This window comes from Leptodactylus fuscus, chromosome 5, assembly GCF_031893055.1.
Source record: "Leptodactylus fuscus isolate aLepFus1 chromosome 5, aLepFus1.hap2, whole genome shotgun sequence".
Lineage (NCBI taxonomy): Eukaryota > Metazoa > Chordata > Amphibia > Anura > Leptodactylidae > Leptodactylus > Leptodactylus fuscus.
In genome coordinates this window covers 44,753,095-44,770,973 of record NC_134269.1, presented here as the reverse complement: position 1 = coordinate 44,770,973, position 17,879 = coordinate 44,753,095, and the positions used below count along the sequence as shown (strand labels likewise).

Here is a 17,879-nt window from a genome sequence, read left to right as displayed (position 1 = left end):
ATTAGGCACGGTGTTCTCCATTGCATCCATGCTACAATAGAATGGGGTGTACTGTGTTGGCCCTATTGCTGTGTTGTGTATAGAGATGGCTACCATGACCATGTATGTGATTTATATGCTCAGCTTGGCATGTGTTCTGAACTGGCAGAGGAGAGTATGCTGCTGCCAGGTGCCGCCAGTAGTTGTTTAAAGGGGCTCTATCAGCAAAATCATGCTGATAGAGTCCCACATATGCGTGAATAGCCTTTAAAAAGGCTATTCAGGCACTGGTAAAGTTATATTAAACTGCCCCCCAGTTTTAAAATAAAACCCTAAAAAAGAATGTTATCTACTTACGGATCGTGCATGCTGGGCGGGCATTCGGGGTGTGCCGTCTTCTTCATCCACGCCTCCTCTTCCTCCGATGTCCTTCTCCAGCGCTCGCGAACTGACGCTGATAAAAAAAAAAATGGCCTGGGCGCATGCGCAGTAGCCGTAGTAGAAGCCGCATGCTACTGCGCAAGCGCCCAGGTCATTTTTTTTTATATCGGTGTTGTTCGCGAGCGCCGGAGGAGGACGGGACCGGTGGACATCGGTGGAAGAAGAGGCGTGGATGAAGAAGAAGACGACACACCCCGAATGCCCGTCCAGCGTGCACGATGTGTAAGTAGATAACATTCTTTTTTAGGGTTTTATTTTAAAACGGGGGTGTAATTTAATGTAACATTTACGGTGCCTGAATAGCCTTATTAAAGGCTATTCACGCATATGTGGGGCTCTATCAGCATGATTTTGCTGATAGAGCCCCTTTAAGTCGCCAAAGAACAAAAAGATGGCATATGTTAAAAATCCAACAACAGACCTCTCAATTGACTTCTGCGGTCACTTAAAGTTGGGCTACTCTCATACATCTTGGATGGTCTGCCATTTCTTCCGAAATCAGTGGGTTTGGACAACTTTAATCTATGTATGGACACAAGGGGTTGGGCATGATCCAATATTAAGACCTTACCATAGGAAAAGTCACCACTATTAGATTGATGGGGGTATGCATGTTGGACCCGAACTGACTTAAACGCGAGCTGAGCTGCAGTGACGTAGCTCCGCTGCTGCACGAAGTATAGAGCCATCGGCTTCTGGTTCTGAACAGTTTCTACTGATTTATTGGACCGCCTGCTGATCTGATATTGACATTTCCTAAGGATTGGCCATTAAGATCTGATCTAGGACCGCTCCTTAAAATTAACAAGAGACTATTCTAGGCTGAAGCCCCACCTTGTGGAAATGCAGCATTTTTTGTTGCAGATTTTGCTGTGGTTTTTGGAGCCGAAGCCAAGAATGAGAAATATATAGAAAGTTCTTATACTTCTCCCTTCTGCTCAATCCTGTCATGGCTTTGGCTCAAAAACTGCAACTAAAAAAGCAGCGTTTCTGCAACGTGGGCTTCAGCCTTAGGCTGCAAAGGTTAAACAGTGCAAGGGTTAAAAAGTGGGCCAGCCAAACAGAATCAATTACTGCAGATTTTTGCAATGGTCTGCTACAGAAATTCTATGTGGCCTTAGATTTACTCATTATTTTTTTGACCTATGGAGCTATAGAATCGGTAGCCTTCTACCAAGCAATGTAACCAGTAAGACAGGGCTTCAGTAGTTGGTCTCATAATTTCCATATAGTGTAGTATTTTTGAAGCTGACACTTCGAGATGGAGAATGTGATACAATGGTTACCGCACGTGACATCCTGCTAGAAAATGAATTTCGTCAAGTCTAAGCAACTTTCTACTTTCAGTATGGCATGAAGCGAGAACACACTTGACTCAACTTGGTCTATCTATACGCCAGTTACATATTTTCCAACTCCCCCCTCTTGTTTTACTTCACGTTAAACTTGCAGATAATTAAAGGGTGCGAGTCCTGGATAAGAAGGGTTAATCATTGACTAGACTTGTGTTACCCTTAAAGGTTCCCCTAGTGGAGCTGATACAAAATAAACTGGACAAGTTACTCTTTTACTCTTGGAATGCCAAGGCTGTTAAAGTGTAACCCATAAAATCTGAAATCCAGCCGGGTAATGTTGATTTAAATTCAAACTGAAATTTTCCTAAAACTTTTTTTGTTTTTAATGGCGAGCGAGTCTGACCCAAAGCAATTACCAGACTAAGTGTCATCCCATATATCATCCCTTATATGTGACTGTTCATATCTTCCCACACCTTCATGGGTTTGCTTTTTTTTCCCCCTTCCTCCATTTCCATACGTCAATGTCACGACTATACATTGCAGTTGAATCCGCTACTTGTTCTTTTATTCCAGGCTGAAGATATTGCCCATGTGTTATACAGGAGCACGTGCAGTTGTATGACAACACATTAGTCCCCGCCCTCATCGTACCTTCCCAACGATCCAAAGCGCGTAAACCTAATAGTGCGACTGGCAGCAAGTAGTGCAGATTTCTAGCATGTGCTGTGTCAGTCCTCTAATACTGGATGCAGGGCATCATGCCCACCTAAAAACCTTTTCTGGAGTTCTTATAGTCTTGTCGTGGCAAAATATTATTCATATGACTTGCGTTTTTACTGTTTGGCATAAGAGAGTATTTCATATGTGGCTTGATTTCATGCGAGTGTCATCATCATCGCTCGAGGGTTATGTTTTTCTTCCAATGGGACCAAACAAATCCCCATTCACATATTTGCGTGGCAGAGGGAACCTTTAGTACATTTTATGTAATCGTGCGCCTGATAAGAACATAGATCCGAAACTCTCTAGACGTGCGCTGGTTACAGTATGAGGGGACCGGGCCAGGGGAGTTTTTCTGCTCGATGCTATGGAGACATGGAATGTCACTATTCTAGCAAATGTTGACTTTAATAATAGCTGTTCAAAACAGGAAAGACTCGTCCAGCCGACCGTCCATTTAAAGATACAGTGCTATACAATGGTTCTGTGACTGGTGGAACCATATTTCAAGCCTATTTTGAGTTTTTTGTGGTCTGAAAAGTTTTTAGGGTCCAAAAGTTTGGGCTTGCAAATATAGTATTAAAGCAAAAAAAAATTACCCCTTTTTTTCTCTTTTCCCCCAGTACTGTGGAGTCATTAGGCCAAACCACCAACTCCAACTCATGACGGTCATAAATGGCTGGCAGCTGTGGTCAGAAAGGCAGAGATTGATTCCTATGAAAGTAAATGTGTAACAATCTATACATCTAATTAATTAGACGCTATTAATGATATAATGTAATTACATTTTATTTTGGAGTCAGTAACTTTTTTGCTAACGGACTCCAACTCGCTGGTTCCCCCTTTATCCAGCTCTTCTATGAAGGCCATCCGTGTAATGAATGCATCTACCAGAGCAGTAGCACCTCTTTGGCCGGTTTCATGCAGCCGAGTTCAGGACATTCAGTCTGGATATAGCGGCGGGTAACCTGGTTCGGCTGAACGGAATTGACATATCGAGTTCAGCTTACCTGAGCTACAGTTGGGCTGGTAAATCTGTCCAATACATGGACAATTTCCTGGCCTGAATTTACAGAGCACCTCTCCATTTGTACTCGTGAAGGTCCATGAAGACAGGTTGTCTTCATAAGACAACCCCTTTCGTTGGCTTGTACAATTTATTCTAGATTTTCTACTTGATGTGTCCAGGATTTGTCCGTGTTGGTTAGGTTCCCCTCTTCAAAATATAATTTTTATATCCAGTTGACTTCACTTTGGTCCTTTGTAACTGAATGTGGGTGACGTGTTGTGTCATGACACCAAGTCAATAGTAGCACAGTCTCAGTAACCCCATCTAGCCACTATACAGTGTACAGAGCCACATGCTTCCATCTCTGTACACTGTATAGTATGAGGATCCGATGCATTCTGAGTGGCTGATCCATACGGGGGACTGGCTTTCTGCCCCCAGCCCAAACACTTATTTATAGCCTACCCTTACGATAGGCTGTAAGAAAAACTCCCAGAAAACCCAGGCTAAGGCACCACAGGAAAAACCGTGGCAGAAACACATTGCGGTTTTTCCCTCAGCACTTTTCACAGAAAAAAAGGCTTCCTTTGCACACCACCTGCTTTCATTATACCCATAGAGAAATTGCCAGCGTTTCCATAGGGTGAAGGGGATATTGTCACTCCTTAGGGAGAGACCACCATTTAGGTGTGGAGTATTATTACGCCATTTTGCGCTCCACTGCGCAAAGGAACATGGGAAGAATATGCAAATCTGTCTTCCATTATGTAATTACGAAGACAGTGCCTCAGTCATGCAGCCCAATAGAGGGCGCTCCCTTTAACATCATGCCCGACCTTCCCAGAGGCCTTTGCTGCAATGCAATGATGTGGGATTTTACCAAGTACAGTCTCTCAGCTGAGGACAGCTGTTTCGATCTGATTGGATCTCTTCAGCCCGATGCAGAGAAGACTGAGAAGAGGTGAGAGGCTGCATTTCCATAGGTATAATTGACATGCTACTATTTCGAAAACTGCAATGGTTTATATATTGGAGCATTTTTGCCACTTGTATTTTTCTGCAGTGTGTGGATGGGATTTGTTAGAATCCCATCCACTTTGCAGTGACTGTAAAACGCTGCGGTTCTTGCCATTAATACCACGTTGGACCCCGGCCTCCATTCTTTTCCATGTAGGTACACTCTTATAACTTCTAAAATAAAATAAAAAGTCACATTTTTTAGGTTGAATGTGGTCAAGGCTGTTGTAGATTGGGTTAATAAGGGGGTTTATTTTTTTCCTCTACATTCCTGTCCATATGCTAGATTCTGCGCAAACCCATGGCTGTGCAGTCTGACTTGGGAGGAGAAAAAAAATTAGTCTGCTCCAGCTTCAAACTAAAATGATCAATTATTTTAAATATTGTACAATTTTTGATATTGTATAATTAATGTATAGTTTGTTGCATATTTATAAAATAAGATCCTTTAATAGTCCCACCATGGGGAAATTCAGTAATATCTTCATTGGAACTCAGTCACTAGCTTTCTTTTTCAGTATTAGAGAATAGAGATGAGCGAGTACTATTCGAAACGGCCGTTTCATATAGCACGCACCCATAGGAATGAATGGAAGTGGCTAGCAGGCAGACTTTGCCGATGGCCGGCCGCTTAATCCCCCCCTGCGTGCCGGCTGCATCCATTCATTCCTATGGGTGCGTGCTATTCGAAACGGGAGTTTCGAATAGTACTCGCTCATCTCTGTTAGAGAAGTTTTACTATCTGCCCATGGCTGCCATATATGAAGGAAACTGAGTCACTGGTTTGGCCTACCGACTCCACAACCCCGTACACACGAACCATTGGTGCGGTATAAACTCAACTTGGAGGCTTGAATAAGGTTCCATTGACGCCTATCCATTACCAACTTTATCGAAGACACTCCATTTCTGATTGAGGTTATTCATCCTGATGAAGGACAATTCTCAGTAGAGGTGGTGGATGCATTTTGCTAGAAATCTGCAATTACGAAATTCTTGGAGGTCAGAGAGGTCTCCACAGTGTACTTGGTTGTCTGCATGGCGCTATAGCATGTATGGGTGACCACCGCTCCATTCACGCGGCTGTACGGTGAGAGAGAATGACTTGAGAAGACCGTTCTAGTGATCAGTAGGGGTATCACCGGTTGATCTCCTTCCATGATCACACGTTTATCACAGTTTCTTCAGGACAGAGCCCCCATTAACTGGGAATATAATAATAAAAAACTTCAATATTTGGATCTGTCATAGAATGACGAACTACGTGTCCTTACCTCACCCTATCTAGTGTTTCTAAATAAGCAGCCCCATTGAAAGAGCGCGGCACAAGAATCCGTAATTCCACCGCTGTAGAGGAGCCATCTAATTACGGCAGTATTCTAGTAGAAAGTATTGGCCCTTTGCGCTACATAAGCGATGCCCGGCCTCTGATTGGCAGGCGGTTTTACGCAGCCGTGGAAGGATGGACTCCGCTTTATCTGTCAGTGCTTTCCAGATTACATCATACCGGGAGATTGGGACTAAGAGCAGGAAAAGAATGGGAGCGCTCTCTGTTTTTCCGCGTGCCCTATGCCAGAGAGAAGTGAAACTCAATACCGAAAGCCAACAGTTTTGGAAGGGCGGACAAAAACGGCTTTTCTTTTCCCGCTAGCAAGCGTTATCCTAGAGAGAGAAGAAAAAAAAAAAAAAAAACTAGATAAAGTAATTGTAGCCTTACTCTGTTTCTATAAATGAGCAGAGCCAAGCGACCAGGCCGCCGGGGCGACACAGAATGCTGCATTTGAGTCTGCTGCCATATAGCTGTTGTCCATGGAGAGGAGAAGCGCCTGCCTGTCTTTTAGCGACCATTCTCGCTGTAGTTTGCAGCAGAGCGAGCCTGTGTGCTGTATGCAGAATGTACGTGTGCTGTTTGACAGGGCTAATGGCCCCTACAGCTGTTAGGAGGGGGGAGGGTGAGGTGTGTGTAGGCTGAATCTATAAGCCGCTTCCTGCTCACCACTTCTACTCTCACGTCCTTTAAAGCCCCAGGACTTCTCTTCCTTCTCGCGCTTCCTCATTTTTACGGTTTCTGTTTTTCTTTTTTCAATTTTTGTTTTTTCTCCGTCGGATCCTTTGAACGTAAGTGTCTCTTATTCTTCATTATTTTATGGCTCTTATTAGATCTCTAGGAACCGGGCCTTATTGATCTGTTTACATCTTCTCTTCCTGGGTTTTGCAAATTAATGGTTAAGGGAAAGGGTTAAATATAGGGCTCGATGACGCCAAGGATCATGTGCTAGATATGTGACCTTATTGTATGTTTAATTGCAATGGATCCTTGGGGTTTCTTTGACTCTTTTGTCCGGGAGATCTTAAGTGTTACTTGCTTTGTGCTTGAGACGGGTCTGTAATCTCAAATATCATGAAAAAAATGTGAGATACACGTTCCCATGGGTCACAGCTGGGCGCTTATGGTGGTACAATTCGACTATTTTATTTTATTTATACCCCTCCCCCCATCATTCTTCCCTCCACTTGAACTTGAGGTTCCTACAAATATGTACATAAATATATTTTGTATATTTCTATCTTTATTGTACATCTCGAGTCCTTTTATTCAATACTTAAAGAGGAGGTGCAATGAAGGATAGGATGTTAGGATATGTATTCTTTGCTAGCTGTATTGGTATTCGTACAGGGAATATTCCCGTTCCAGGAGAACGATTCCCGGGACACGATGCTAGACTATGCTGCTACAGGAGAAGGTTGCTTGGAGGATGTTTGAGGAGATTCGGCGTTGGTACAAGCCTGGATTTCATTGTGTTCCTCTGCAGCAGACAAAGAGGCAGCAAGTGATGGAGTGTGATGGCTGGTGTGGGATTTTATTGGTTGCAAACCCAGGCTCTGTAGCAAAAAAAGAAAGACGTCCTACTTAACCCTGTGCAGTTTCAAAAATGGACAGCCCTGATTTGAGTTTCCATATTTATTAAGATTCCAGTAATAATTTCAACTTTTTATGCTTCAGTATTCCTCGGTAGGGAAGGTTATGTAGTATAGTATAATCTTTATCGTAACCAAAAATTTTTACAAATTTTTTTTTAAGTAACTTTCATTTGTGCTAGTAGTACATATTGAAACTGACTGTAAGTCGACCATAATATGTCGGATCAATTGCCCCTGAGATTGTTCGTACAAAATCTTGTCCACAGCTTAAGACTAAACTAGCCAATCTTGAAGTTAGGACGCAAATTGGCAAGTGATCTGCTGAACGCAACCGATCACGCCATATACATGTCTTTGACAACGTGATGAATAAGATTTTCAAGCATGACCTTGCATATAATGGACTTTCCACTATAATTTCATGCCTTGCATATAATTGTTCGCGATAAATTTTCAAATGGTTGTTGGCAAAATCGGCCATTTCAGATGAATCTCTTATGTATAGAATGTTTTAAGTGAATTGATGGACGATATGTTGTGTAACGTCAATGAGCATCTCGCAGTATCCATCTACAAGGTCACTACATCTTTTCATCATCATAGGCCTGTGTTAAAAGGGTTTTCTAGGTAAAGTCCTTCTCCTTAAGGATGAGCCCAGTTTACACAATGTTTGGGCTATACAATCTGTATATTTCGGAAGAATTCTCTTTAGGTTTATGTCCAGTATTTCCACAAACTATCATTCACCAAACATATTTTTCGTCTTTTGGTAAAGAATTTGTTAGGACACGTCAATACCTTATAAATATATAAGAAAATACATTAATAGATTCAAAAATAATAAACCTGTATTATTTCTAGAGGATATTACCTGGTAATTTAATTTGAACTTTAAAAAAAAAAATGGCATAAAAACCAAAAATGACTCCTCACAGATCCCTGACACTCCAATGCTTTTCATGGTCTCTACTTCCTGCAGGCACCTGCAATCCCTTCGGAGACAGGTACCTGCTGCAGACAGTTATTGGCTGAGCAGTAATTTCCTGTATGTTATGAAAAATTAGAGAGTAGAGACCAAAGGAGGTCCAAGACAACCAGAAAACCCCTTTAGACCGGGGTCCGAGTCAAAAACGCCACGATTGGCCCACGGCGGAAACGCTGCAGGAAAAATTGCAGCGTTTTACAGTTACTGAAAAGTGGATGGGATTCTTGCAAATCCCATGCCCATTTTATGGTAATAACCACGGCTCAGACATACTGCGATTTCCAAAAACGGTGCGGTTTTGGAAATCGCAGCATGTCAATTACCGTATATACGCGAGTATATACAAAAACTGTGCTGAAAAACTTGAGTGTATATCTATGGAAATGCCGGTGGTTTCCTCATGGATATAATTGAAACAAAAAGTCAGCGGAGGAAAACTCTGTGAACTTTCTATGTAAAGCGCTGCAGGATGCGTTGCCACCGTGGTTTTTCCCACAGCGCTTTCTTGCTACAAGTCGTTTTGTGGGGCCTTAGCCTTAAAAAGGATTCTGTGGTGGGTATCCGGCTTATGCTAGGTGCCCATTAGCATTTGGGCGAATCTGACAGAGATTCTGCTAAGATCAGCAAGCAGGACTTTTCTCTTTGCCAATTTCAGTATAAAATTGTTGGACCCATTATAATGAATATAGGTTCTGAGCACTAGTGTGGCCCATTCATTTGTCAGGCTATTTGAAGTAATCCAGATGAATGTAACATTTGATCAGTGTAAACCAATCCCAAGATGATGGTTGGCATTATTAAGGATTCTCAATGAACAAGGATACAGCTGTCATTTACAGACAGTCCTATCACAATGGAGTCATACATTTTGTATGCACATGGGCAGCTGTCTGTGCGCTTGAAATCCCGTAGAGGTTTGGCCATAAGTTGTAGCCATGAAAGATGGTACTATGTAACGTATTATCATGTCTATTTGATTTTAATGTGTTTCCAAGACTGCTGCTTTGACCATGACCAGATATATGGCAGTGGTAACAGTTGTTACCGGACCCAGGACTCTTAGAGGGCCCCAAAAGTCCCCCTGGCACATAAAATATACTAATATTCTAGATGGTACAAGGTAATTGGCGGCCCCATTACAGATTTTGCATTGGAGCCCATAAGCTTTAAGTTACTTATCTGATGAGATGTAGGTCTATTTATTATCAGTTTTATGGGGTAGGTTAAGGACTTGTTCTCACAACAGTGCCCAAACACCATAGATCCATTACAGAGACACTCAATGCCCATGTTCTACCATACAGACTCCACTGGGTGCAATAATAAAAAAAAAAATCCTCTGTTCTGTCCTGGAAGCCACCAGTATGTTGGTACGTGTGTGATGGTATAGTAGAGGCCCAAAGCACCACAGTGGGAGTCCCATGAGATGAGGTTTAATATTTGCCTAGATGGGTCTACTGGACCACATGAACTGGTAGAATGGTGAATCAATTTCTCTGGAATATTGCAATTATGTATACGTTCCTGAAATGAATCAGATGACTTCATACGTTCTTAGACCAATGGCGTGGGTTTGACAAATGTATGAGAGAATGGTGCTCTGATATATGAGGCCTCCTGAATATTAGTCATGGCTTCACTGGAAACTAGTACATTACAATATATGTCTCCCATGAGAGTTGATGCCCTAAGACCACATGTATACTACATCTATGTATAATAGTAGTATTTTCCGTCGTGTAGCATAGACTTAGCATGTATGCGTAGGGGGTTGGTTAGGGGAACTGGATGAGCTGCAGCAGTGGAATGACCATACTGAATACTTGAATGGTTTTTACTGTCAACATTTTCCTTCCAGATCATGAATTCTATGACTGAGCAATTTCAGTTTTGTGACTAATACCCTAACTGAATATTTGCATCACCCAACTGTAACACTCCCAGCTGCTGGAGAAAATATACTTGTGTAACTTTCATTGTGTGTCACAATTCTATGAAACCTTCACATTTCATATATTTGAAAAGTTTACCTTTATTACGATTGTTACATTGTATATTAATTGATATTTTTGTCTTTCCCCAGAATTGTTCAGAAAGTATTTTAGTTGATGGACCCAAAACAGACCAAATGGAAACGGGGCCAGTCAATCCTGTTGAAGAAGGAAGGGTGACGCAGTCATGTGACCAAGTCTTGCTGAATAAGGGATGTGAAGATTTGGGAAACAGGCTATTAATGGAAGCAAACAATTGGTTAAGCAATACTCCTCTTCCACAGGATTCTGGCGAAAAAATCCATTGGGAAAACGCTCACATCCACAACCATTCTGCTGCTACTAACAACTCAAATTTAGAAGATGCCAAAAACCTAGTAGCATTCTCTGCCGTGGCCGAGGCCATGTCCTATGGGTTACCAGAATCAGGGACTCCATCGATGGTTTCAATGCAGCTATATGAAAAGTTCAATTATGAGACGAATAGAGAAAGCTCTAGCCTTCCAGAAAATAAACTTCCCCCTTGCCCAGAAGATATAAATACCCTAAAAGCTGCTCTGGAGCTCGCTAAACATGGCATGAAACCCCCTAACTGTAATTGTGATGGACCCGAATGTCCAGATTACTTGGAATGGCTGGAGAACAAAATTAAATCTGCTGTTAAGAAACATCAAGATGGCCCACACAACAGTCTGAATCAGGTTAGCAGAGAGTTGGTGGAAAAGAACTATTCTAAGGAACAGGTGCTTGCATTAGAAAATAAGATTGCAAAATGCCCTTCAGGCTCTCTTCCCTTTTCTCAAAATGCATGGAGCATTGCAAAAGAGAAAAATATTAGTCTGCAAACTGCAATTGCTATTGAAGCGCTTACTCAATTATCTTCTGCACTTCCACAAACAAACAAGGACTGCCCCAATGGCCAGTCACAGGCACCTTTGCCTTCCCATGAACGCCTAACGCATTTTCCATCTGCAGAGGGTGACCAGCGCCAGTTATTACCAATGTCATGCAATGAACTGTTCCAAAATCAGCAATCCCAAATGTACACTGGTAATAATGCACTTCCGATGTCTCAACCCACCAGGCAAGCTTCTTGGGATCAAAACAAATCCTCTCGCTATCACGATGGACAATACATTCCAGAAAAACTATCTCATGGCACTCCTATGCTGCAAAATGAGGTGTCCACTCCGCAAAAATCTGAATTTATGCAGCAATGGGTTCAAGCTCCAGAGCAACCAAAAACTCCTTCAGATCCCATGACAGGGTTGAAGCAGTTGCTTGGGAATGCAGAGGACTATATTAAGCCTATGTTTAAGGGTCCTGAGTCTGTAACCCCCAAAGCCAAAAAGTCAAAATCGAGCTCTGTTAAGAAAGAAACCACAACACCCGATTTTTACAAAATGTCCCCAGATCAGCAGTTATCCCAGCTGTTCCAAGAATCTGATTTCCATAGGAGTGCACAGGCCGCATTACAGCAACACCTTCATCATAAGCGCAACCTTTTCTTGGACTCAAACGCTCCACAGGAAGGTTCACAAGAACAACCAAACTGGTGGGTCCCAAACTCACAGAAGGTCCCAAAGACCATAGATAAGCCAGTGAAAGAGCGGAAAAAGAGAGGGCAATCGCCTTCACAAAAGCAAAATGAGCCTAAAGCAAAGGTTCCTCGGAAACAAATCCAGATTAAAAAGCCCAAGCAAAAGGATGGCCAGGCGCTCTTCTTGCCAGTGAGCCAAATTAAAATCGAAGAATCGTGCCAATCTCGGCACGAAGAGAGCCAACCAAATGAAAATGTTGAGCAGTCTCTTTCCAATGACAACTCAATGGTGCTTACATCACAGTCTGGCTTACAGACTAACCTTGACAACAGATTTACATTAAACACTCAGGAAATGTGCACGGTAAATCAGTCTAACAACGGGCAGGGCAATAGCTTATCCCTTGGTATTCCTCAAACCAACAATTTTGGTCCGAAAACTACGAATGCCACATCTACTGTTGATGACACCAGCTCTAGCTCTGGACAGAGTGACTCTGTTAGTCAACAGGCCAACGCTGGCCCCGTTTCTGTTCAGAATGACCTCATTGATGACAAATTTGAAGATTTGATAAGGCAGTTTGAAGCAGAGTTTGGTGATGACTTTCCACTCCCAGGTGCAGAGGTGGCCTCTCAAAATGGTGCAAGTCCTGCAAAACCAGCAACGGCTTTAGAGCCGCAGGCTAAACATGCCTTCCCTCCACCATCTGTGTCAGCTGCAAACTCCACCATGCCCTTAGGGCAGGAAATGTCTCAAAATTTTGAGAGTCTCTTTTCATCCAAGTCTCCAAAACAGGTCAAAATTGAGTCTTCTGGTGCTATTACAGTGGTCTCTACCACGTGTTTCTTCTCAGAGGAAAACCAACAACTTGATGGAACGCCTACAAAAAGTGACCTGCCTTTTAATCCTTCTCTCAGTGGGTTTTTGGAATCTCCATTAAGCTATTTAACCTCTCCGACCAAGAGTTTATTGGACACTCCAGCGAAAAGGGCTCAGTCTGATTTCCCGACTTGCAACTGTGTCGGTAAGTACAACCTTTTGTTTTCTGTGCAGAGTTTAAAATGATCTACTGTGCAAAAAGAAAAATTTGCAGAATCATTGCATTTTGGTGATTTTCTGCACAATATCAAAAATGTCACATTATAGAATGGGACAATGAAATTAAGCATTGGTACTGGCATTATTTGTACCGAGTTTATGAAGGACACCTCAAATGTTGGAAACCAAAAGATGATTTTTGTGCTTGGGTTTCATGAAGACATAGGTGAATTCAGTCCTAGTCAAAGCAGTTGCACATGTAATGTTGCTAAACTTGCCAGCAATTGCATCACCTTTTAGTCCTAGAGCGTTGCTAGCTCATTGTTACCACAATACTGCTTCTAGTGATTTGTAGCTTTGGAAGACTATAGCAACCTAATGGACAGAAGGAAGCTTTAAAGGTCCAATAAGGCCCCATGCACGGGCAGGACTAGCACCAATTGATGTTTGTGTTTGCAAAGTATGATTGTTCCTCCACATTCACTTGTATTGATTATCATCAGCGCATCCCTGTTTATAGGGTGATGTGCTGCTGATAATCTTCCTTTTATGCTGCACGATTAGGCTAGTTTTACAATTTCCGGTTTTTCATTGTTTTTGAAGCCAAAATGAGGTGTGGATCATAAGAGGCAGAGACTTTATATTGGAAAGGAGCTACTACTATTTCAAAAACAAAAAAACGCAAAAAACTTAAATTATAACGTGAAAGGACAGGCACAAGGCCAATTATTGGGAGCGAGTATTCCTAGGAACACTTATTCCCGGGAACTGGCCTGATTATTGGGCCATGTAATAAGCTCTTTTTTTGTTTCTTAGATTGTGAACCCCATTTAGGGATCACAATGTACATTTTTTTTTTCCTATCAGTATGTCTTTGTAGAATGGGAGGAAATCCACGCAAACACAGGGAGAACATACAAACTCCTTGCAGATTTTGTTCCTGGAGGGATTCGAACCTAGGACTTCAGCGCTGCAAGGCTACATTGCAAACCACTGAGCCACCGTGTTGCCCCTATGTAATAAGCTCTTAAGGCTGGCACTACACAGACATTTAGTATAATGAACCTTCATTCATTTTTTTTTTTTTTTTTTTTATGAAGCTACATCTGTTGACCAGAATACTACTTTGCATTACATACGCCATAGTGCAGACTACAGTTGACACTTAATAGTTGGACTATAAGCAATCCAAAAATACACTCCAGCCTTAACCTGTAACGGTAAGAGAATTGTTGCCCAACTGTTGTCCTTTGGTTGCAAGATAAATTGCCCATAACAAACCCCTATCAAATATGTAGGAAGTCATTCACCGCTTATGTTTTTCAATTAATGTATGATTTCAGTAATTGTATCGTTGTTTTTTGTTTCCCTCCTCTCATACAATATACATTATTGTTGGTGATACATCACCTGTTCACACCAGAGATATGCTACCAGCAAGTGATTGATTGTTATATTTGGATAAAGGATGAGATCTACGGCAGATGAACATGCATTCGTATGATATGCAATTGTTGGGGATATTCATATTGGGCAATAATAGGGAAATCATGATTGTTGACCTGTGTAAATAGCCCTTTTATATTATTGGTATCTACATTAGAATGCAGTTGCTTACCTTCCCCCCAACCCCCGCCCATTTCAGTGGCATCAGCCAATGACATGTTAGGAGGGGACTTTTCCTATTAGACTTTGACATGTATGATATTTCTAGAGAAAAAGCTGCTGTTGGAGGAAATGGCAGTGATGTTTGGCCATTTGTAATATGGGATATGTTGCTTATAGAATGACCCCCCCCCCCTGCCCGAATGGACCACATCTTAAAGACCATGCCTTTATCTAATTAAGTTTCTTGTGAAGATTTTAGGTTTCATAGACTATACACACTGACTGTATGCGTTGAAATGACAAGCCCTCCAAGCAATTGTGGTTAGTCATCCTAGATTGCAGCGGGTCCCACCAGTCGTGTGAATGCGATCCGAGTTTCCCCTCTTTTTGCAGAACAGTGAGTGTACAGAGTGGTAAGTCTTCTGTAAATGTCTAAAATACTATCAAAAATAACCATACCTCCTCCTAGTGATGGGTCTTCCTCCTAGTGATGGGTGTTCCTCCTAGTGATGGGTCTTCTTCCTAGTGATGGGTCTTCTTCCTAGTGATGGGTCTTCCTCCAAGCGATGGGACCTCCTCCTAGTGATGGGACCTCCTCCTAGTGATGGGACTTCCTCCTAGTTATGGGTCTTCTTCCTAGTGATGGGTCTTCTTCCTAGTGATGGGTCTTCCTCCTAGTGATGGGACCTCCTCCTAGTGATGGGTCTTCCTCCTAGTGATGGGACCTCCTCTGAGTGATGGGACCTCCTCCGAGTGTTGGGTCTTCTTCCTTATGAGTCTTCCTCCTAGTGATGGGACCTCCTCCTAGTGATGGGTCTTCCTCCTAGTGATGGGACCTCCTCTAAGTGATGGGACCTCCTCCGAGTGTTGAGTCTTCTTCCTTATGATGAGTCTTCCTCCTAGCGTTGGGACCTCCTCCTAGCGATGGGACCTCCTCCTAGCGATGGGACCTCCTCCTAGCGATGGGACCTTCTCCGAGCGATGGGACCTTCTCCGAGCGATGGGACCTTCTCCGAGCGATGGGACCTTCTCCGAGTGATAGGACCTTCTCCGAGTGATAGGACCTTCTCCGAGTGATGGGACCTTCTCCGAGTGATGGGTCTTCCTCCTAGTGATGGGACCTTCTCCGAGTGATGGGTCTTCCTCCTAGTGAGGGGACCTCCAGCAAAGAGCTGGTTTGATTATTTAAAAAAAAAAAAAAAAAAGTTAGACACAAACTGACTTCAACATAAGTGCTTCAATATGGTTAGGTGTATAGTTTACTTTTTATAGGAATTCAATTGTTAGCTTTTTGTCAAGCTTTACTGCATCTGTCGGACCATTGCCTGTCAGCCACTTATAAAGGAATCCCAGTTGGAGTTGGGCTCTGTTAAAAGTTTGAGGTTTGGCCTACCAACTCCACAGCCCTGTTAAAAGCCATTTTCACTGCTACCCATATGAATGACTTAGAAACTGACTTGCCATTTCTTAGAGGAGTGGTGTACATCAATGGTTTGTATTATAAAAAGAGATTGTGGTTGCAGGTTACCTCGTAACTACCATATTGCTTAGAGGCAATAGTGGTCTTGTTCAGCTGCAGCTCCATTCTGTATGCTGTATTATGACATTTAGAAGTCTTGGAGGAGGTTTCCCCTAAGGACCCTCCCCTGAAGAGCCCAAACTGAAAATGATTGCTACCTCTACCAGTGGATGCTATGGGGTATACGTATGGCCAGACATGACTGCACCTGATGATAATAGCTGGCTTTTATGTACAAGGGGGCTGTCTCCAAAGAAAACTACATTAAATGTATGTTTTGATGCCCTTTTACTTCTATAGTTTTTGATCAGTCTGCAACTAAATTTACCAACTAAACTGAAATGTCAGTCTCATTTCTTGACTTTCTCATGGAAAGAAACATTGATGACCTTAGTGAAATAAAGAAAACTATGTAAGTCATGACTGTATCTATTTTGTCAGACCCATAACCCAAAAAAAACCTACTCTACCTAATTTCCAGTAGTCAGTAAAGATTTTCCATTTTAGATGAACTTTAAGATTGGAGGTTTCCCCAATGATATGTTTATCAAGGAGTGTCTCGCTATTTCGGACCCCCAAGGGATTAGCAGTAATATCTTACAAATACTATGACTATTGTCTTCATACATCACAGAACTAAGGCAGTAACTGTAAATAACATGGGCGGACATCTTTGTTGAGCTTGGACGTAAATTCCAACTCTATACTTCTCTTCTCAGAATGCGTGACCTGCCAATTTGATAACTGAATACAAACACAATGGATGGACCCATAAAAACAGCAATATTGCTCCAGAATAAGAATTAGAGAGCATTGCTGTGTTCTATTTATGGAATTCTTAAGGGACTCCAGATATCCCCTCTCTACTCGCAACGTCTTAAAACAGAGGAAGTCCGCACCCTAGCTTTCTAAACACTATTAAACAACAATACCGCATTATACGGATATTCTGGAATGTCGGTCATAGCCATAAGTGTGGGAGAAAACCCACAACTGTAGGGTTGTTTTGTTGTCAAAATGAGTAGACGGGCAGGGTGTGAACCGCTGTAGAAAACGGAAGATTAAAATATAGGTTTCACAAAGGGTTAAGATACCACATTCCGGAATCGCAAGACAAACAATTCCTACTGTCCCGTAGAACGTAGCCAGGAAACCATCCAAAGGGTTAATTACCCGCTAGCTGCTATTACGTATCAGCACTGGCGTCCTTGTTGCTTAGTAACGTTTGCCGCCTCTTTACCACATGTATTTGTCAACCATTCTCCAAGGTTGAACAGCTGGGCGGAGACTCCTCACCACGAGCCAACTGTAATATCCCGAATATTTGCTCTACGTACACTAGCGTAATGTAAACGTTATAAAATATCAAGGTTTCCCCACGCTCATTGTCGTTTTTCTGCAAAATTACTAGGAATTAGCATCTAGCGGTGGATTGGGGAAGCCGCAGGTCTTTTGAGCTCTCCTTAGTATCTTCTCTGAAGACCATGTACTATTACTATCGAGTGGGGTTTTCTAGATACGGCCATTGTCAACCAACACGTTACTGAAGTCTCTTCCAGAACGTTTTTTCAGATTACTCATAAAAACATTCTTTACGTTGTTCAGATTCTGGGATTTGCAATGACTCCTATAGAAGTATTTTTACATCATCCCTTCCATCAGAAATCCTAAAAAAAAACCAAGGGGCGAATTAACACACTGCAAAACTGTTGCGGAATCTGTGCTGAAATTTTGCTACAATGTTGGTGAAAAGGATTTTAATAAACCCCATTTACTCACAGCATAACAAAAATGAAATTGTATATTTGCAG

General features: G+C 42.2%; 1 protein-coding gene across 4 annotated transcripts in view; it reads left to right on the top strand.

Annotated features, from left to right (window-relative positions):
- Nucleotides 1-17,879, top strand: part of TET3 (tet methylcytosine dioxygenase 3) — an 83,886-nt gene that overhangs the window by 30,473 nt on the left and 35,534 nt on the right. For 3 of the 4 annotated variants that reach the window (XM_075273011.1, XM_075273013.1, XM_075273012.1), the window contains one exon: nucleotides 10,455-12,927. In XM_075273011.1, coding sequence (XP_075129112.1) covers nucleotides 10,455-12,927 — 2,473 coding nt within the window. Of the gene's footprint in view, nucleotides 1-6,556; nucleotides 6,583-10,454; nucleotides 12,928-17,879 lie in introns of those variants that run through there. The other variant, XM_075273014.1, reaches the window with a different exon arrangement.